This window comes from Acanthochromis polyacanthus, chromosome 7 (genome assembly GCF_021347895.1).
Source record: "Acanthochromis polyacanthus isolate Apoly-LR-REF ecotype Palm Island chromosome 7, KAUST_Apoly_ChrSc, whole genome shotgun sequence".
NCBI classification, from domain to species: domain Eukaryota; kingdom Metazoa; phylum Chordata; class Actinopteri; family Pomacentridae; genus Acanthochromis; species Acanthochromis polyacanthus.
This window is the reverse complement of record NC_067119.1, coordinates 15,967,496-15,982,663: the sequence shown is the minus strand read 5'-3', so window position 1 is coordinate 15,982,663 and position 15,168 is coordinate 15,967,496. Positions and strand designations below refer to the sequence as shown.

The 15,168-nt window shown below is 41.8% G+C and overlaps 1 protein-coding gene across 1 annotated transcript in view; it reads left to right on the top strand.

Moving 5' to 3' along the window:
• Positions 1 to 15,168, top strand: part of aopep (aminopeptidase O (putative)) — an 81,522-nt gene that overhangs the window by 50,628 nt on the left and 15,726 nt on the right. The window contains 1 exon segment of the mRNA XM_022199979.2: positions 14,691 to 14,807. Within this exon segment, the coding sequence (XP_022055671.2) occupies positions 14,691 to 14,807 (117 nt within the window).

Below are 15,168 nucleotides of genomic sequence, written 5' to 3'. Positions count from 1 at the left end.
ATTTTCTCACACTGGCTTTGTGTCAATAAGCTGTTGATCCATTGGTACTTGCCAATGAAACCTTTCAGTCTACTTGTATGCTTGTTGGAATAAACGCTTAAGGCTGCACCCTTTGTTTAGTGCCAAACCTGATGTAATGATCCATAAATCTAGCAAACACATGCACAGAACGCATACAGAACTGCGTTTTATTACACTCCTAACAGGTTTCTCCACTATATGAGACTCCAGAGTTTAACTCATGCCGTGATGTGACAGGATACTAATGCACAACTTGATGGAAAGTAAAAGTAACACAATGTCTGCAAATTGTTTTACATTCGGCCTCTCAAAATTTGTACTTCTGATGTTCCTGACAGCCGTGCTGATGGAGAATAAAAATTGTTTTTTCTTTTCAAAAGCAAAGCAAAATTTTATCAGCTGTGCAAGTGTTAAGAGAGTGAAAGATTTATGTTTCGAGTCAGGAGGACAGGAGATGGCTTCATTTGTGTTGTGTTAATGAGGGAGAGCAAGACAGACAGAAAGTGAGAGGGAGAAACTGTCAGTGTGTATTTGTCTCATTTATCACTCAGCAGCAGTTCTGTTTTCGGGGTCATTTGAAGCTCACAGCCTGTCTCATCTCGTCCGGGGACTCCCTGCTATATGTGTGTGCATGCATGTGTGTATATGATGGGTTTTTTTTTAAATGTGCTGTGTTTATGAATGAGGAGGATGTATAGAGATCACCAGTCAGGGTTGACGCTGCTGGCAAGGTATTTCATGACAGACATAACAGCTCAGAAATACCACTTTTGCTTTCATGAGTCTCACATGCACACACACATGCGCATACGTGTACATTTCTATCTTTATATACTGTATTGGTGAGCTTCTTGCAACACAACTAAATGCTCAGCCACAAACCTTTCCTTTAACTGAAACCTAAAATTAATTCTGAAACCTAAAACCAAATCTTGACTCCAAAACAGACCTTTAAATGTGTGTCAGAAAGTGAGGATTGGCCAAAATGTCCTCACTTTTCAAACATATCCTCACTCCCAAGGATTAGAACTCAAATAGGATCCAATAAAGATTCAAGCACACACACACACACACACACACACACACACACACACACACACACACACACACACACACACACACACACAAAGATGCAAATGCAAGGTAAGGCAATGAGTTGTGGTGGAGTCAGGGAGGAAGGCGAAAGGAAGTTATCCAGAGTAGCTCCAATGAGGTTTTTCACTGAAGTGGTCAAAAAGTGCACTCACACACATAAACATGCACACACATACGCATGCATGCTGAATCCCAGAAGCATTTGAGTGTCATTAAAGTGCAGCTGTGTTTGTCTTTCCAGCACACATGGAAAACACATCAGGGACAGAGAGAGAGAGCGAACAGTGTGCTGAATATGTCCGCCACAATACATACAAAAAAAGCACCACACTTCGTCACTCTCACAAATACACATTGTTCATTTTCGAGCCCATTCAAAACACAAATTTAGACATTCACTACTATGCAGTGCTATAAAACGCAGTGTAGCGAGGAGGTCGCGATGTTTAAGCCGGTGACACTCCAGCCAGATATTTAGTGTAGAGTCATGTTCAATATTGGGCCTGGCTATAAAATGGAACAGGCTTTTTAGTGGTGGGAAATGAATCAATGCTTTTCACATAAAACCTGATTTAGGCGTCACCTCGTCGCTTTCATAGGTACAGTATGTAATGTTGTGTTTGTGTGTCTGTGTGTGCGCGTATGAATGCGACGTGCTGAGTGCTAAAACATCTGTCTTTCCTGGTAATGACCGGGGAACCGGCAGCGCCCTCAGACAGCCCTGACGCATGCAGCCTTGTGAAAAACACACACAGATACACATGCACGCAAAGTAATGTCAGCTGTATGCTACTAGGCCCAACGATTATAGAAATCCCTGCACATGAAACCAATAATATAACCCAAAGATCTGACAGTGAGCGTTCAAGGGCCTGCTGTTGTCATAGAGGGAGCCTGGCTTATGATCCGTTTTCTTCATTTGTCGGGGGGTCACAGTTATTAATACCATGTGAGTGGGTTTCTGTCCCAAAAGCACCATTGGTTTTCCCTTCAAAGCCACAGCACTTTTAAGATTATCCCAAATTCCTGAAGAGCAGAGACAAATCGATGGTCTAACTGTGATTTTATGAAGTGGCGTGTTGCCAAAAGCCGTATTGTGAAAACTACTCCCAGACTGATACCACATAGACGGATGAAATATGTATTTTCAAAAACCATCACAGTTTACTAAATCCCAACGTGATGTCTTTCAAATTGCTTATTTTGATTGACCATCAGCCAAAAACACAAATATTTTCTGTGTTCTATCACACAGGGCAAAGAAAAGCAGAACACACACTGTTCAGAAGTTGGAACAAGGGAATGCTTGACATTATTGGTTGAAAAACAAACTGTGATAGCAGTGGATGATTCTTGTCTGTTCATTAATTAACAGCTTCAGTTCTAGAAATGCACTTATGAGCAAATACTACATGGGTAGTCAACATTTTCACTTTAAGTAGAATTAAAGTGGAAAACCAGACTTCAAAAATAATCTTTTTTTAATGATGAACATGTTAAATCATGACAAAAAAAGTCAAACTGTTCACACTGCCAGGACACGACAGGATAGAACCAATGTCTTAATCTTTCCAAAGGACAGATACATGTAAAAACAGCCAAGCTGCAGGCAGCACCTTCTTCCCAAAATTCCCCAGTCAGGGATATCATATGTTGCGAAGCTGAATGTGGCCTTATCATAGGCAGAAAAAAAGATTGTCTTCCTGGGGTTTAAATGTACAGTAAACAACAGGTTTTAAATGTCTCTCCATCTGTTTTTCCGATAGTGTCTCCCGATGCTCTCTCTTACTCCATCTCTCTCCTGTTTCTGTGGTGTCTGCTGTCATTCTCTAATATCAGCCTCTTTTTTCGTTTTCTTCTTCTTCTTGTATGTGTGTGTGTGTGCGTCTGGTTCTTTGTGGCTGTGCATGACTCCACAGCTGTGTGTGTCTGTCTGTGCAGCAGATATTTGGGTTTAGTCCATCCCACATACCTCTGTCAGCTCAGACTGCTTAAAACCCAGTCAGCCTGGAGTTCACACAGGAGACAACACGCATATACTGTACACTCTCACAAACATACAAACACTGGCAAGTTATGCTTGTACAGGCACTGGTACAACTTTCAAGCATGTTAATACAGATGCAGAAAGACAGACGCTGAACTTGAAGCCAGAGGAGAATCCAGAGAGTCTCTTCCCGAACGTGACCTTTTTTTTCATGACTCTGGCTATGTAAGCGTCTTTCTGCTGTCTCCTCTTCCCTTTTTGTATCATGCTGCCACTCCTTTTTTGTGTTAGAGTATGTCAGCCAGAGTCATCCCATCTTTCGTCTTCCATGTTTTCTCTCCAACTATGGATCTGTATCTCTCTTCCTCAGTGTATCTTTCAACAGCAGTAGATGCTATCACTCCACACTGGGGGTCATTGCTGGTGCATGTTTGTGTTTTACCCCTATTATTGTTGTCATCTGACTAAGCCCGCCTTCAATGGACGGATCCAAGCTGTGTGTGTGTCTGTCTGTGTGTGTGCGTGCTGATGTGTACGTGACCAGTGTGCATGCTGACATTTAGAAACCCAGCCGCTACGAAATGGCACGCTGAAATTCAATTGCATGAGCTGCCATAAGTTTGTCAACCCTTAACTGTGTGTCTGCCCTGTTAACCCTCATTGCTTTAATCGAGAATAGCACCGACCACTGATTGCGTTTACCCAGAGCACCTTCAAGGAAAGTGGAGTGTGGTTGATGCCACCATTTTTTTTTTTAAATTTAATTTTATTATTATTATTTTTTTCCCCAGAGATAATATTTAACCACCACCCCTAGGCTGCTCTCATACTCCAAGGATCAGGCTGGAACAAATGACATGAGGAAATTAAACCTTGCGCTATTTTCAGCCTTAGTCACATTTCATACTTTTGTACCTTCAGTATGTGGGGACTTTACAATCTGAATGTACTGTGAGAGTCTGTATATTGTATGTTTTTATTTTGAGCATCATGGCTCAACTGAATTCCAATATGGTGATGATTTTGGACCGAGTTGTCAGTATTTTCCCCCAGAATTGTATTCTTGGCAGGAAGAAAATCCACAGAAGCAGGATATGGACTATCACGAGTCACGAAATCTCCCAAAGGAAATATGGAAGGATAATAATACCCAAAAGAAGAATGCGTTCATTTGTGTGATTCCATCAAGATATTTCTTTAAGTTAAGCCAGTTTATGGCCTTTCTGTAAACTTAAAGAACATAATTCTCAACTTTTGCAATGTGTGGGCAGCAGGAAAAACCTTATAGTTTGAATTTGTATGTTTAAGGAAAAGGCGTGGGATTTCCCAACGTAGATGGTGTTTGGATTTTTGTGGATTTGGAACTCTAATGAGTATTTATGACACACAGACAATGACGTGGTTCACTTATAACAGTTTTTTTTACAACCGTGGATGCCTATTAGACCGACTGCTAAAATATATCAGCTTTCGACATACGCATAATGCTTGTTTAGTGGATCGATTCACAGTTGTTTGGGCTTTTACGTAGGATTTGTTGACAGCTTTCAGAAGTGTTTGTCTCCATCAATTTGTCCTTGTGTGGTTACACAATAAAGCCTATATGCCTCTGTTCGCCACTATCCCTTTCTCCTCACCTCTCTCTTTGTCTAAGCTGACATCCAGCTGTTTGGATGTGTCACTGTAGTACGAATGCTACAGATTTTTCTCTCTCTTGCACACAAACAGCAGTCCTTTTGTTCCAGTTCTGTTTCAAAGGCCTCTCTCTTTCAAAGGCATACGGGTGGTGCAGGGGCAAAACACTCAACTGCCTCTGCTGAGACCTGGGTTCAGTCCCTAGTTGTAACTCCAACTGGTTGTTTAAGGCACCTGCATGGAGGGTAGTCGGATCTAAGGGGGCTTGTTGTGCCCTTCTGATGAATACACAATGAGAATTATGCCCTTGCATATTTCTGCCTCCCCAGATCAACAGTAGCACAAGAAGTGACAAGGACCGTCCCACAGGGGAATTGTGGTTTGCGAAATTGGGGAGAAAAAGCGTGGAGAGATTTTAAAAAAGAGGCCTATCAGAAATGTGCATGTGTTTGAGGAGTTGTCTCTCCATCAGAAACTGAACAAGGGATTGTGGGAGGAGGAGGAATGAGGGAGGTGAGGAAGGCATCCACTGGAGACGGTTAGATTTGCGGATTGCGTCAAAGCGTACAGTGCCAGAGATTAATTAAACTTCTCCTGTTTCGGAGGTGTGTGTATGTGTGAATGGGTATGAGTCAGTGCGGTGATGAGTAGGTGAGAAAACATGTTAATTGCCTTCATGATCAATGCCAAATTGCAGGAACATAGAATTTTACATAACAAATGCCCCACCTTCTGCGGCTCCACAAAGAAAGAACAAAGTGTTGAAGCAGCGAGGAAAAGCGATCTGATGAGCAGCAAAGTAAACGCCTCATGCAGTACTTGCACACTCATTTTGTGTAGGTGTGTTTTCTTTTGTTGGTGTTTTTTTTTTTTTTGGCGCATGTGTGCAATGCTTACCCAGTTGATTCCCCCTCAGAGCAAGTAGTACTTCCCCACCGCCGGGCCCACTGTGTGTGGTTTTTCAGCTTAACCCCTGACTCGCAACCTCACTGTCACCCCATGCTGCTTTTTGATTGGCCCGAGACAGTGAACTTGAAGGCCAAGGAGGAAGATGTGGTGGTGGGAGGGAGAGCAGCTACTCAGGGCTACTGAACAACCAGCAGCTGATTAAACACACTCAAAAAGACATGTATTATGCATGCAGTTACACATGGACATAGGCTGGGGTACAAGTTACGTATTTGGGAAGAAGAACACATGCTAACATGCCAAGCACTCGTACTGTGCATGTATACTAGTGCATGATCAGAAGTGCATCCAGCACACTTGACTAGCAGAGCATAAATTAGGCACTTAGGCTTGTTTGTTTTCCAAATGGGCTTTGTTGATTGGCAGCATATTATACTTGCTGTGAATATTTATTTCCCCTATGCTCATGCTGGTGAACATTCCTGACACTTTCCTTTTGTTAGCACGTGTTGAGAAGATACATTGATGAGACAATCGATCTCAACTGTCATTGAGATTGCAAGGTCAAAACTTCAAAAGCTTTCTGTCTTTTTCTCTTTTCTCTCTTGTTTTTTCCTCGTCCCCCCAGTGTCTGACTCTCTGAAGCTCTCTATAGGTTTTGATTCCTGATTAGGCTCCAGACTGATTGCAACAGCCAGAACCACAAACAGGCTCAAACGTACAGTCTCCTTCTACTCTCTGTGGCGGCTGTGGTTGTTGATTAGAGCTGTTTGTAAATTGAAAGACAAAGAATGAGCACTATTAGTGATTAAATTACAGATAGACAGTCGCAGATGTAGGTCATCGCCGAGGTCATCAGTCTGTGACCGGCGCTATCTGTGAGACCATCACCACGCGGCTGCAACAGCAGCTGTGACATCATTTGGGGAAATGATAGAACAGACGACAGCTCTGCTGCACAAGTTGAAAAGGCAACATGTGACTCATAGATAACCTTTCGGTATCTCCTGTGTGTGACTATGTATGCATGTGTGTGTGTGTGTATGCTCAGATCCATTAGCCAAAATTAGTTTACAAAACCTATGTCAGCAGGTCATTTTATAATGTCTTTTTAGACCTTGTGAACCCACAAGATTGCAGTATCATATCCCCACAGTGAATGAATTTATTCTTCTCTAGCCACTTATCATATTTATATGGCCTTCTCATTACTGCTGTTGCCTTTACTAAAGTCTCCCACACATGCCTCTGCAAACACAGAGTAAAGCTATTGTATGAGACAAGCTTCTTGCAAACATGTGAGCATGTGATGTGATAATTAAATAGTCACCTGTTTCTTTCTGGGGAAGGTTTTAAGCCTCAGTCTAACACAGACATTATTTGTTACACTTCATTTATTGGTTAGGAATACAGCTTAAGAAGTAAACTCTGTATATAAAGTAATAGCATTAGTAATGGTTCAGGGATTTCAGAGAAGCAAATGACCACTTGCCAAGATTTAATATTTCCCAAGATACAAAGAGTTTCTTTTACATAATTTGGTTTTCAATTCTTTGCCGCTTGATTGCTATTTCATTCCTGACCATCTGCCCTGTTCTGTTGCACATTTTAATTTTATGCAGCTGTATAGAGCAGTTACAAGCTAATTAAAAGTGTAAGTATTTGTGATGCTATTTATGCTGTCATGTCTTTTGAGAGAATCTTAACAGCTGCTTGGCGTACTGTTTCTCCTCAAGACCCAGGCCTGGCACCACAGTTTGTGCTGATGAATGCTTGGGGCTTTAAATCGAGTGTAAAATAAAGACAGACAAAAAGAGATAAAGAAAGCAAGGAGGGGCTTTTAATTGGAGGAGCCAGATATGCAGTTTGGAAAGACGGAGTGAAAAAGAGTTGGTATGGAGACAGGGAGCAGACAGTCATGGAGACAGAGGCAGAGGGAGAGAGAAAGGGAGGGATCTGAGTGAAAGAAAGAGTGAAACCTTAGTACCTGAGGCGTGGGCTGAGGCCTTTAGCTGCTGGTGCCAGAATGTGTTTTTACGAGCTTGTGGTCAGACAGAAATAAAAGGCAGCCGAGCGACTGAATGGCATCACACACACACAGTTGCATGCACACACATGATTCAATGGCCTCTCAGAAATCACAGTTTGGTTTTATAATGTCACAGTTAGTCAATGTCTCCAACCCCCATAATGCAGTGTGACTGAACAAGCAGCACATTCTCCCCAGTGGTACAGAGGTAGAGAGTGAGGGAAGGAAGAGGGGGGGGGGTTTAGGCAGGAAAGTAAAGCATTAGCACCTCTCTGTTTCTTTTAAGTCCAGTCAGTTCAAGTCAGATTAGATTTATATAGCCCAGTATCACAAATGACGAATTTGACTCAAGGGGCTTTGTAATCTGTACAACATACAACATCCTTTGTCCTTAGGATAACAATAATTCTCTCAAAATCCCTTTAATGGGGGTAAGATGGAAGAAATTTAAGGAAGAGATATCATGTGTATTGAAAAGAGCAACATAGTAAATTTACAGTATGGATATTCAGGTTGACACGATTATAGATAGAATGTCAACACATGGATTTAGAGGGAATAGAGAGAAATTCTCTTGCGGTTTTTGCAGTCATACATTTTACGTTCACTTAGTCCAATTGTTGAGTTTTTTTGTTGTACGCAGTTCTGTTGGTGCCTGTCTGTCTTCTTTGTTTATCTCTTTTGTCTTATTTGCTACTTGTCTGTCTTTCTTGTTCACAATTGCTTTGGTCGTTTTCCTTCTTTTCTTTTACAGTACAATACCATTACAATAGGCCTCACTTCTCCAATTATGATTGAGTACAAGATTTCAAGCCACAATGCTCTGCCAACAGTCCAGTGAGAAAACTGTTGAAAAGGGAATAAAGATAGGAGGGGGAAAAAAAACAGAATTTTTCTTGTAAATCGGTGCATGTCGAAGCAGAAACGTGGGAGATGGCAGCGATGATTCAGTTAGCAGGGGTTATCTGAGGTCCCTCTCGCTATGATAAAATGGTAAATGGCGACTAACTGCTTAAGGTAGCAAGAGACTGAAAGAATAAGAGATCATGACCTTGTTTAGCACAAAGGATGTGAGCGAAGGATGAATATTTTGAATGAATTTTGTATATGCATGAAGACTCCTGAAAACGGACACGGGTTTGCTCTCCTATGTAGTGTACAGAACGAGAGTGGTGCTAAGTGCCGTTGCCATGGAAATGCTGAACAAGTGATGGATTGTTGGAAAGGCACAGAAAAAGATTTCAGATTTGCAGTTTTTTTTTTTAATTGGGACAACTCTTTTATTCTTTCACTTTGTCTCAGAGAAGGAGGAACATTGGAATCAGTTGCAACTCTTTATCGCTCAGTACTGCAGCCTGGTCAACATTAAGGACAGAAATATCACAATACAGCATCTGTTGATACTGTGAGCATGTTGGTGCACAATTTGTACAAAAGGCGAAAGAGCTTCAATTTATTTTGTAGCTGTATGAACATGCTATGCAGCAGCAGTAGCATGACTAATGTTGCCGAGTCCCATACGCCCACACACATGTACTGACAGATACACACAATGTAGCTGCTTCCTCCTTTTGAGTCCTTCTCTCCAATGCTCTCGAACTCTCATTTTCTCAACTCTTCACACTCACATGGGAATACTATGCTCCACATTCACACACATTCACCTACACACTTGACTATATATATATATTCTATTTCATATATAGTTTGTGGTGGATATCATATCCTGTGTTTACTCTAGCTACGTCTCATTGAGCTGTCAGTCACTGTTGCAAACAGTCTATATTTGTGCATGCATGGGCCACGTGTGTGTGTGTGCCATTGTTCTGTAGAGGTTTAGAGGTCAATGTGCGAGGGGACATTTCAGCAGCATATTTCCCAGAGGTCCTTGCAAGGCTTGACTCAATATACGGCTGGTATGACTGACCTGTGTACAGAAGGGGAGTTTGTATATTTGTATGTGGATTGTTTTAGATATAATGGGACGGACATTTGTCTGAATATGTGTGTTTGTGTCTAAGAGGGAGACAGACATTGGGATTGATGGACAGTATGGGAATTAAATGCTTTTTTAATCTGGCCAAATTCTGCATTGTGTGTGAAGAGGTCTTTTCACATGACTCACTGGGGTCGAGGGGGATATGTTTTCCCCTTCAGTGATGCCTTCAGCACTGTACTATTAAGGGCCATTGTTGGAGATACCCATGACCCAGTCATGGCATGGAAGTGTGCGTGTGCGTGTGTCTGTGTGTGTGTGTGTGTGTGTGTGTGTGTGTGTTTGATTGTAGGTATAGGCTGTTTGGAAGTGTTTGTGTGCCATTCCAGAGGCTCTAGCCATTAATAAGGGACTACTCAGCCATGGAGTTCACCTTTTCCCCCCATAATTGCTCTCTCTTATCCATCATCCACCTACACAGACAGACGCTCTCTCCTTTACCAAAGCTACTCTGAAACAGTGGCGGATATTCTGTGGGGGCACAGGGGGCGGTGGCCCCCCCTGTGATCTGATTGGCCACCCCGTGTACCCCCCCCCAAAATTTTCGTTAGAAATTTATATTACTGATACTCCGATTTCCGACGCTCCTGAACGCAACTTCGTTGTCCGACTGCACCTGAATGCACCAAAGACATTAATTTGATCTCTTGATTGTATTGAAGATGTTTGCTGATGCCGGAGGAGAAGCTTTGGACCTTTGCCGTATGAAGACTATGGCCTATTCTCAGTACGTAACTGTCAGTACTTGCATTCTCACGTACTCATGAAACGTCATCATCGAGACTGCATCAGACCAGATTAGTGTTCATAGATATGAATCAGTAGCTAAGACACGCCCCTTTCGAGCTGCGTGCTACAGTGAGGCTAAGCTCAAAGGGGCAAAGTTTCAGAGCATTCCGTGGATGTAGATGGCGTAAAAACGGAAACAATTATGCCGTCTCACTGTGCTGCATACAATTGCACACAATGGGGTACGATTGAGACAAGGAAACTTGGAATGACTTTTCATAGGTAAGAATAGTTTTTGGCTCTTTTTTCATTATTAAATCTGGTTGAGAGCTTCCAGTCTATGAGAGCTAAATAGTTAGCCCCTAGCAAAACACTAACGCGAGCTAACAGCTTGACAACTAAATACCAGACGATTAATAGTAGCTGTAGTATAGTTGTACAAGCAGTAGTAGTAACACTAAAAATACAAGCAGCAGCAGTGTATATGTCTATGCGCATTACTGTCACCTACTGGTCTGAAGTGTGGAGCAGAAGTTTGTCAGCAACAAAAAATATACAATAATAATTTTTTAAAAATCGGCAAATTTACTGGTCGCACATGCACGAGTAGATGAAAAATTGACTCGCACTGTCTCAAACTGTGGGTTTTCTCCGGGTACTCCAGCTTCCTCCCACAATCCAAAAAATATATGCTGAGGTTAATTGATCGCTCTAAATTGCCCGTAGGTATGAATGTGAGTGTGATTGTTTGTCTGTATATGTAGCCCTGCGACAGACTGGCGACCTGTCCAGGGTGTCCCCTGCCTTCGCCCGAGTCAGCTGGGATAGGCTCCAGCACCCCCCGCGACCCTAGTGAGGATAAAACGGTGTATAGAGGATGGATGGATGGATGTCAAACTGGTTTCATAGTAGAACCTTCACCGTGAAAACGTCATAGTATGGTGTGTTGCTCCAAAAACATTATGACCTGGCTGTCTAGGGTGGCCAAGGAGCGACACAAAAACAGGAGAAATGCTGGTTTCCAGGGGATTAGGCGGTTATTTATTTGAAAGAGCAAATTTACAACAACACGTGAGCAGAAAAGTCTGTCTTTAGTTCAGCTGAAAGTATTAGTTTTTGTCTTTTTTTATTGACCAAACTTTTCAGGAAGTAGATGAAGAATAATTTACTGTTAAATGTATAGAGTACCACTGACTGTATTTTATTGTATTTTAAAGTTTACATTACTGCACAGAACATTTTAGATTATTTTACCACACATCAAAGGTACAGATTGTTGTTGTTAACTGTGTATTGGGTAGTATTCATTTTGATTTAGACTCATTAGTATCCAGAACCCTATGATGTTTCTGGTATACAGCTGAGAACTGGTTGCTGAAAGTACAGATTATTATTTCTTATTTTAGGTGTGATAATTGTCAGTAAGCATTCTAAGAAGTGGAAATTGACAGGGTTGTGTACAGTGCTGTTTTTGCACAATATTTGTCACTGAATTGCCCTTGGGATACGGTCGTTGAGCTTACCAGTTTTACATAACAGGCAGATGCTGCAGCTAATGATGCTGTAATTCACATAAACAAGGAAGCATGTCCATCATAATTTGAATGTTAACAGTCCAAAATGAAAAGGTCATATACAGCTTTCCTATTGGGTTAAAGAGCCAAAAGAAATCCAACATGAAAAGTACTTTGTAAAAGCGAGAGGTCGATAGCAGCTTTAATTTTTTTTCTTATACTTTTTGGTGGCCCTCCCCAAAATATCTGTTGTACCCCCCTGTGCCCCCCCACCCATTAAAATTAATCTGGATCCACCCCTGCTCTGAAATGGTCAGTTTTCAAGATATAATGTCAAACAAGACATTAAACATACAAGCAAAATGCATTCAACCTGAACTTAAATTCACAATTGTTAAGATTTTATCGTATTGAATCCCATTTGTGATAACATTTACAACCAGATTATTTCTGGTTTTTGTATAATCCCCATTCATTAGATTACACCACATTACCAATATTGGTGCAACAATGCTCACTTCCACAACACTGACACAAGTGCCATAAGTTTGTCGATGCATGCAGCAAAGGTCACATATGTTGAAAATGAGGTCGAGCAAGTTGGATGAGTAGATACCTTCTGCTTTCAGAGGAGGCATGTGTTCAAGCAAGTTTAATGGACAGAGTTTTAGTAGTTTTCATTGTTCTCGTAGAGCGAGTCTCCGCTGCACCAATCTCACCAGTTAATCATTGGAAACAATTTATGCATGCAGTGAAGTGTAAAGTACGGTATTTTTTGTCTAAAATTGTGAGTGAAAGCAAAGAGTAGTACCAAGTAGCAAATACATTCCTTAAAGAGTACATTTCTGGCTTTGTAGAAGCAAATCAGATAGTTTATGGAAAGCATTGTTGCTTGCTGTTGATTTTGGTAACTTCACCATGGAGATGTTAAATGTGATGAGAGAGACAATCATGTTCCTGTCGACTCATCTGTGTACTGTGTGTGTGTGTGTGTTTGTTAGGATAATAATAATCAGCTTGTAACGTACCATCACTGACCAGGAATTTGATTTTGGAGACACTGGTGCAGACATATTGATTACCTCCTTAGCAACATAAATACATACAGGCACAACAGGACCTCGCAGTCACCGCAGAGGGATGTGTGCAGTTGTGTGTGTGTGTGTGTGTGTGTGTGTGTGTGTGTGTGTGTGTGTGTGTGTGTGTGTGTGTGTGTGTGTGTGTGTGTGTGTGTGTGTGTGTGTGTGTGTGTGTGTGTGTGTGTGTGTGTGCGCGCGTATATGAGAGTTGTGTTTTATTGCTGTGGACTCTTCACTTTTCAAAGGGTGGGAGAGTGAGAAGGATCATGGGTGGGCCCCAAAGAGACTCTTTAAAGATGGAGACGCCACTTCAGAAAACACTCAGCCTTCACAAAATGGAGGGAAGAGGGGCGAAGAGAGAGAGAAGAGTCAATAGAGGGTGAAGGGAAAGACTGGGTATCAAATTTTTCCACAGAGTTAGATGATCACCAGTGTCTGTTTGTGGAGCAGCAGCAGTGGTAGTAGTGTTTGATTTGAACATTTGCCAGCTCGAGTATGGGTGTTATTCCCTCAGCTCCAACAGCTCCATGCTGAAATACTTCCTGGTTTTAGGTCAGGTATTTCCCAGCAGTGCTCAGGAGGATGTTTATCAACGGTAGCTTTAAATAGATAGGCTCTTCACAAAACATACATTGCTCAAAATCTAGCTATTTGCTCTAGTATTTACCTGAATGGAAGAGGTAAACATATCCAGCAACTGTAGCAAGTGGCCAACCTCATTCTCCGTCACTTTCTTCTTGTTCTCTCGCTCTGTTTCACTCAGTCACACGCGCACACTTCATACTTATTTTCGCGTCAGTCTCCACGGGGCCTTCAGCCATTAATTGTGTCCCAGACTGGGACCAGAGAGAAAGAGAGGCTGGGAGTGCTTGCTGTATCCAGGAGAGCGGCAGGCAAGGCTAGGCACAGCTGTCCCCAGAGGAGGAAGTCACTCTCTCATATCGCTGCCCACATCCATCCTCAGAATAATCGTCTAAAGCTCACCAGCGAGTTCTCAAAGTCCCCAAAGATGTTAGTCATCAGAAGAAAATAGGTGTGTTCCTTCAGGTCCACCTCAGGATAACACAATCAGTACATGCACTATTAGGAGACAACAGTAAGACATTTCCTATTTCCTGAAAACCTTTTGTCTCTTCTCAGTTTTTTAGTCTCTGCAACCGGGGTTTCACTGCAATCTTGCAACTTACAAAGAATAAAATTAAAAAAAGACAACTTCATGTCTTAGTTTCACCTCTCCTTCTGTTCTTGCTTCAAATCCTAATAATTTCCTTTCATTTGTTATTTTTCTTTCCTGCCCGTTTTGTAATATTTCCCACTTGTACAAAATTCACTTGATTTAACATATTTATTTAATAACCATTCCAGCTCTGTTTTATTGTTCTACCGCTCCTTCTGTTCGACAGGCTGCATTAATTGCCTGACTTGTATTGATGTCCTTTTTCATCAAAGGTTTCATAGCACAGAAGACGAAAATGAAACTTGTGGAAAATAATTTAAATGTGATTGTGAGTGGGTGCACAATATCCATTATGTAAATGATCGTGCTGGTTTGCCAGTTTGGTAGTTTGAAGCTGCCGGTGCAAGGAAGATGTGACTTATTTCCTCATAATATTTAATACATTTGTCTCAATATATTTCACGAGGGAGCTTGTATTAGCTGGCACTATTAATATTATAAACTCTTTTATTTCCTCAGTTGACGTCAGACCAGCTAGTGATGCTTTTGGAACTTCTGTTGGAGGAACCGGAGCTGAGCGTGGCATCAATGCGCGCTCTGCAGAGGACCTACAGTCTACAGAATCAAGATGCTGAGGTAAGACCACACACTCGCACACATTCACCCACACACACATGCTCAGACAAGTGATCCTGAGCGCACAAGCGCTTCAATCTCCTCCAATAATAAAAAGTAGACGGTTTCCTCTCCCATCCCAGGGCATAGTGCTTAGCAATGTGTAGTAAATTCAGTTGTAATAGCAGCTCTCTTCTTTACAGCTGCCATTACTGACTAAATCCCACAAGTATTCACTTCATGTTTTAGTACTGAACAAAGTTCCTTAATGGCGCTATTAACAATGTTTGTGAGTTTGAGTGTGTTTTGGTCTGTTTGTGCTCTACAGCTCTGTGTGTGTGGACAGCTTAAGACTTCTTTACTGTACAGCGCCGCCTCTTAC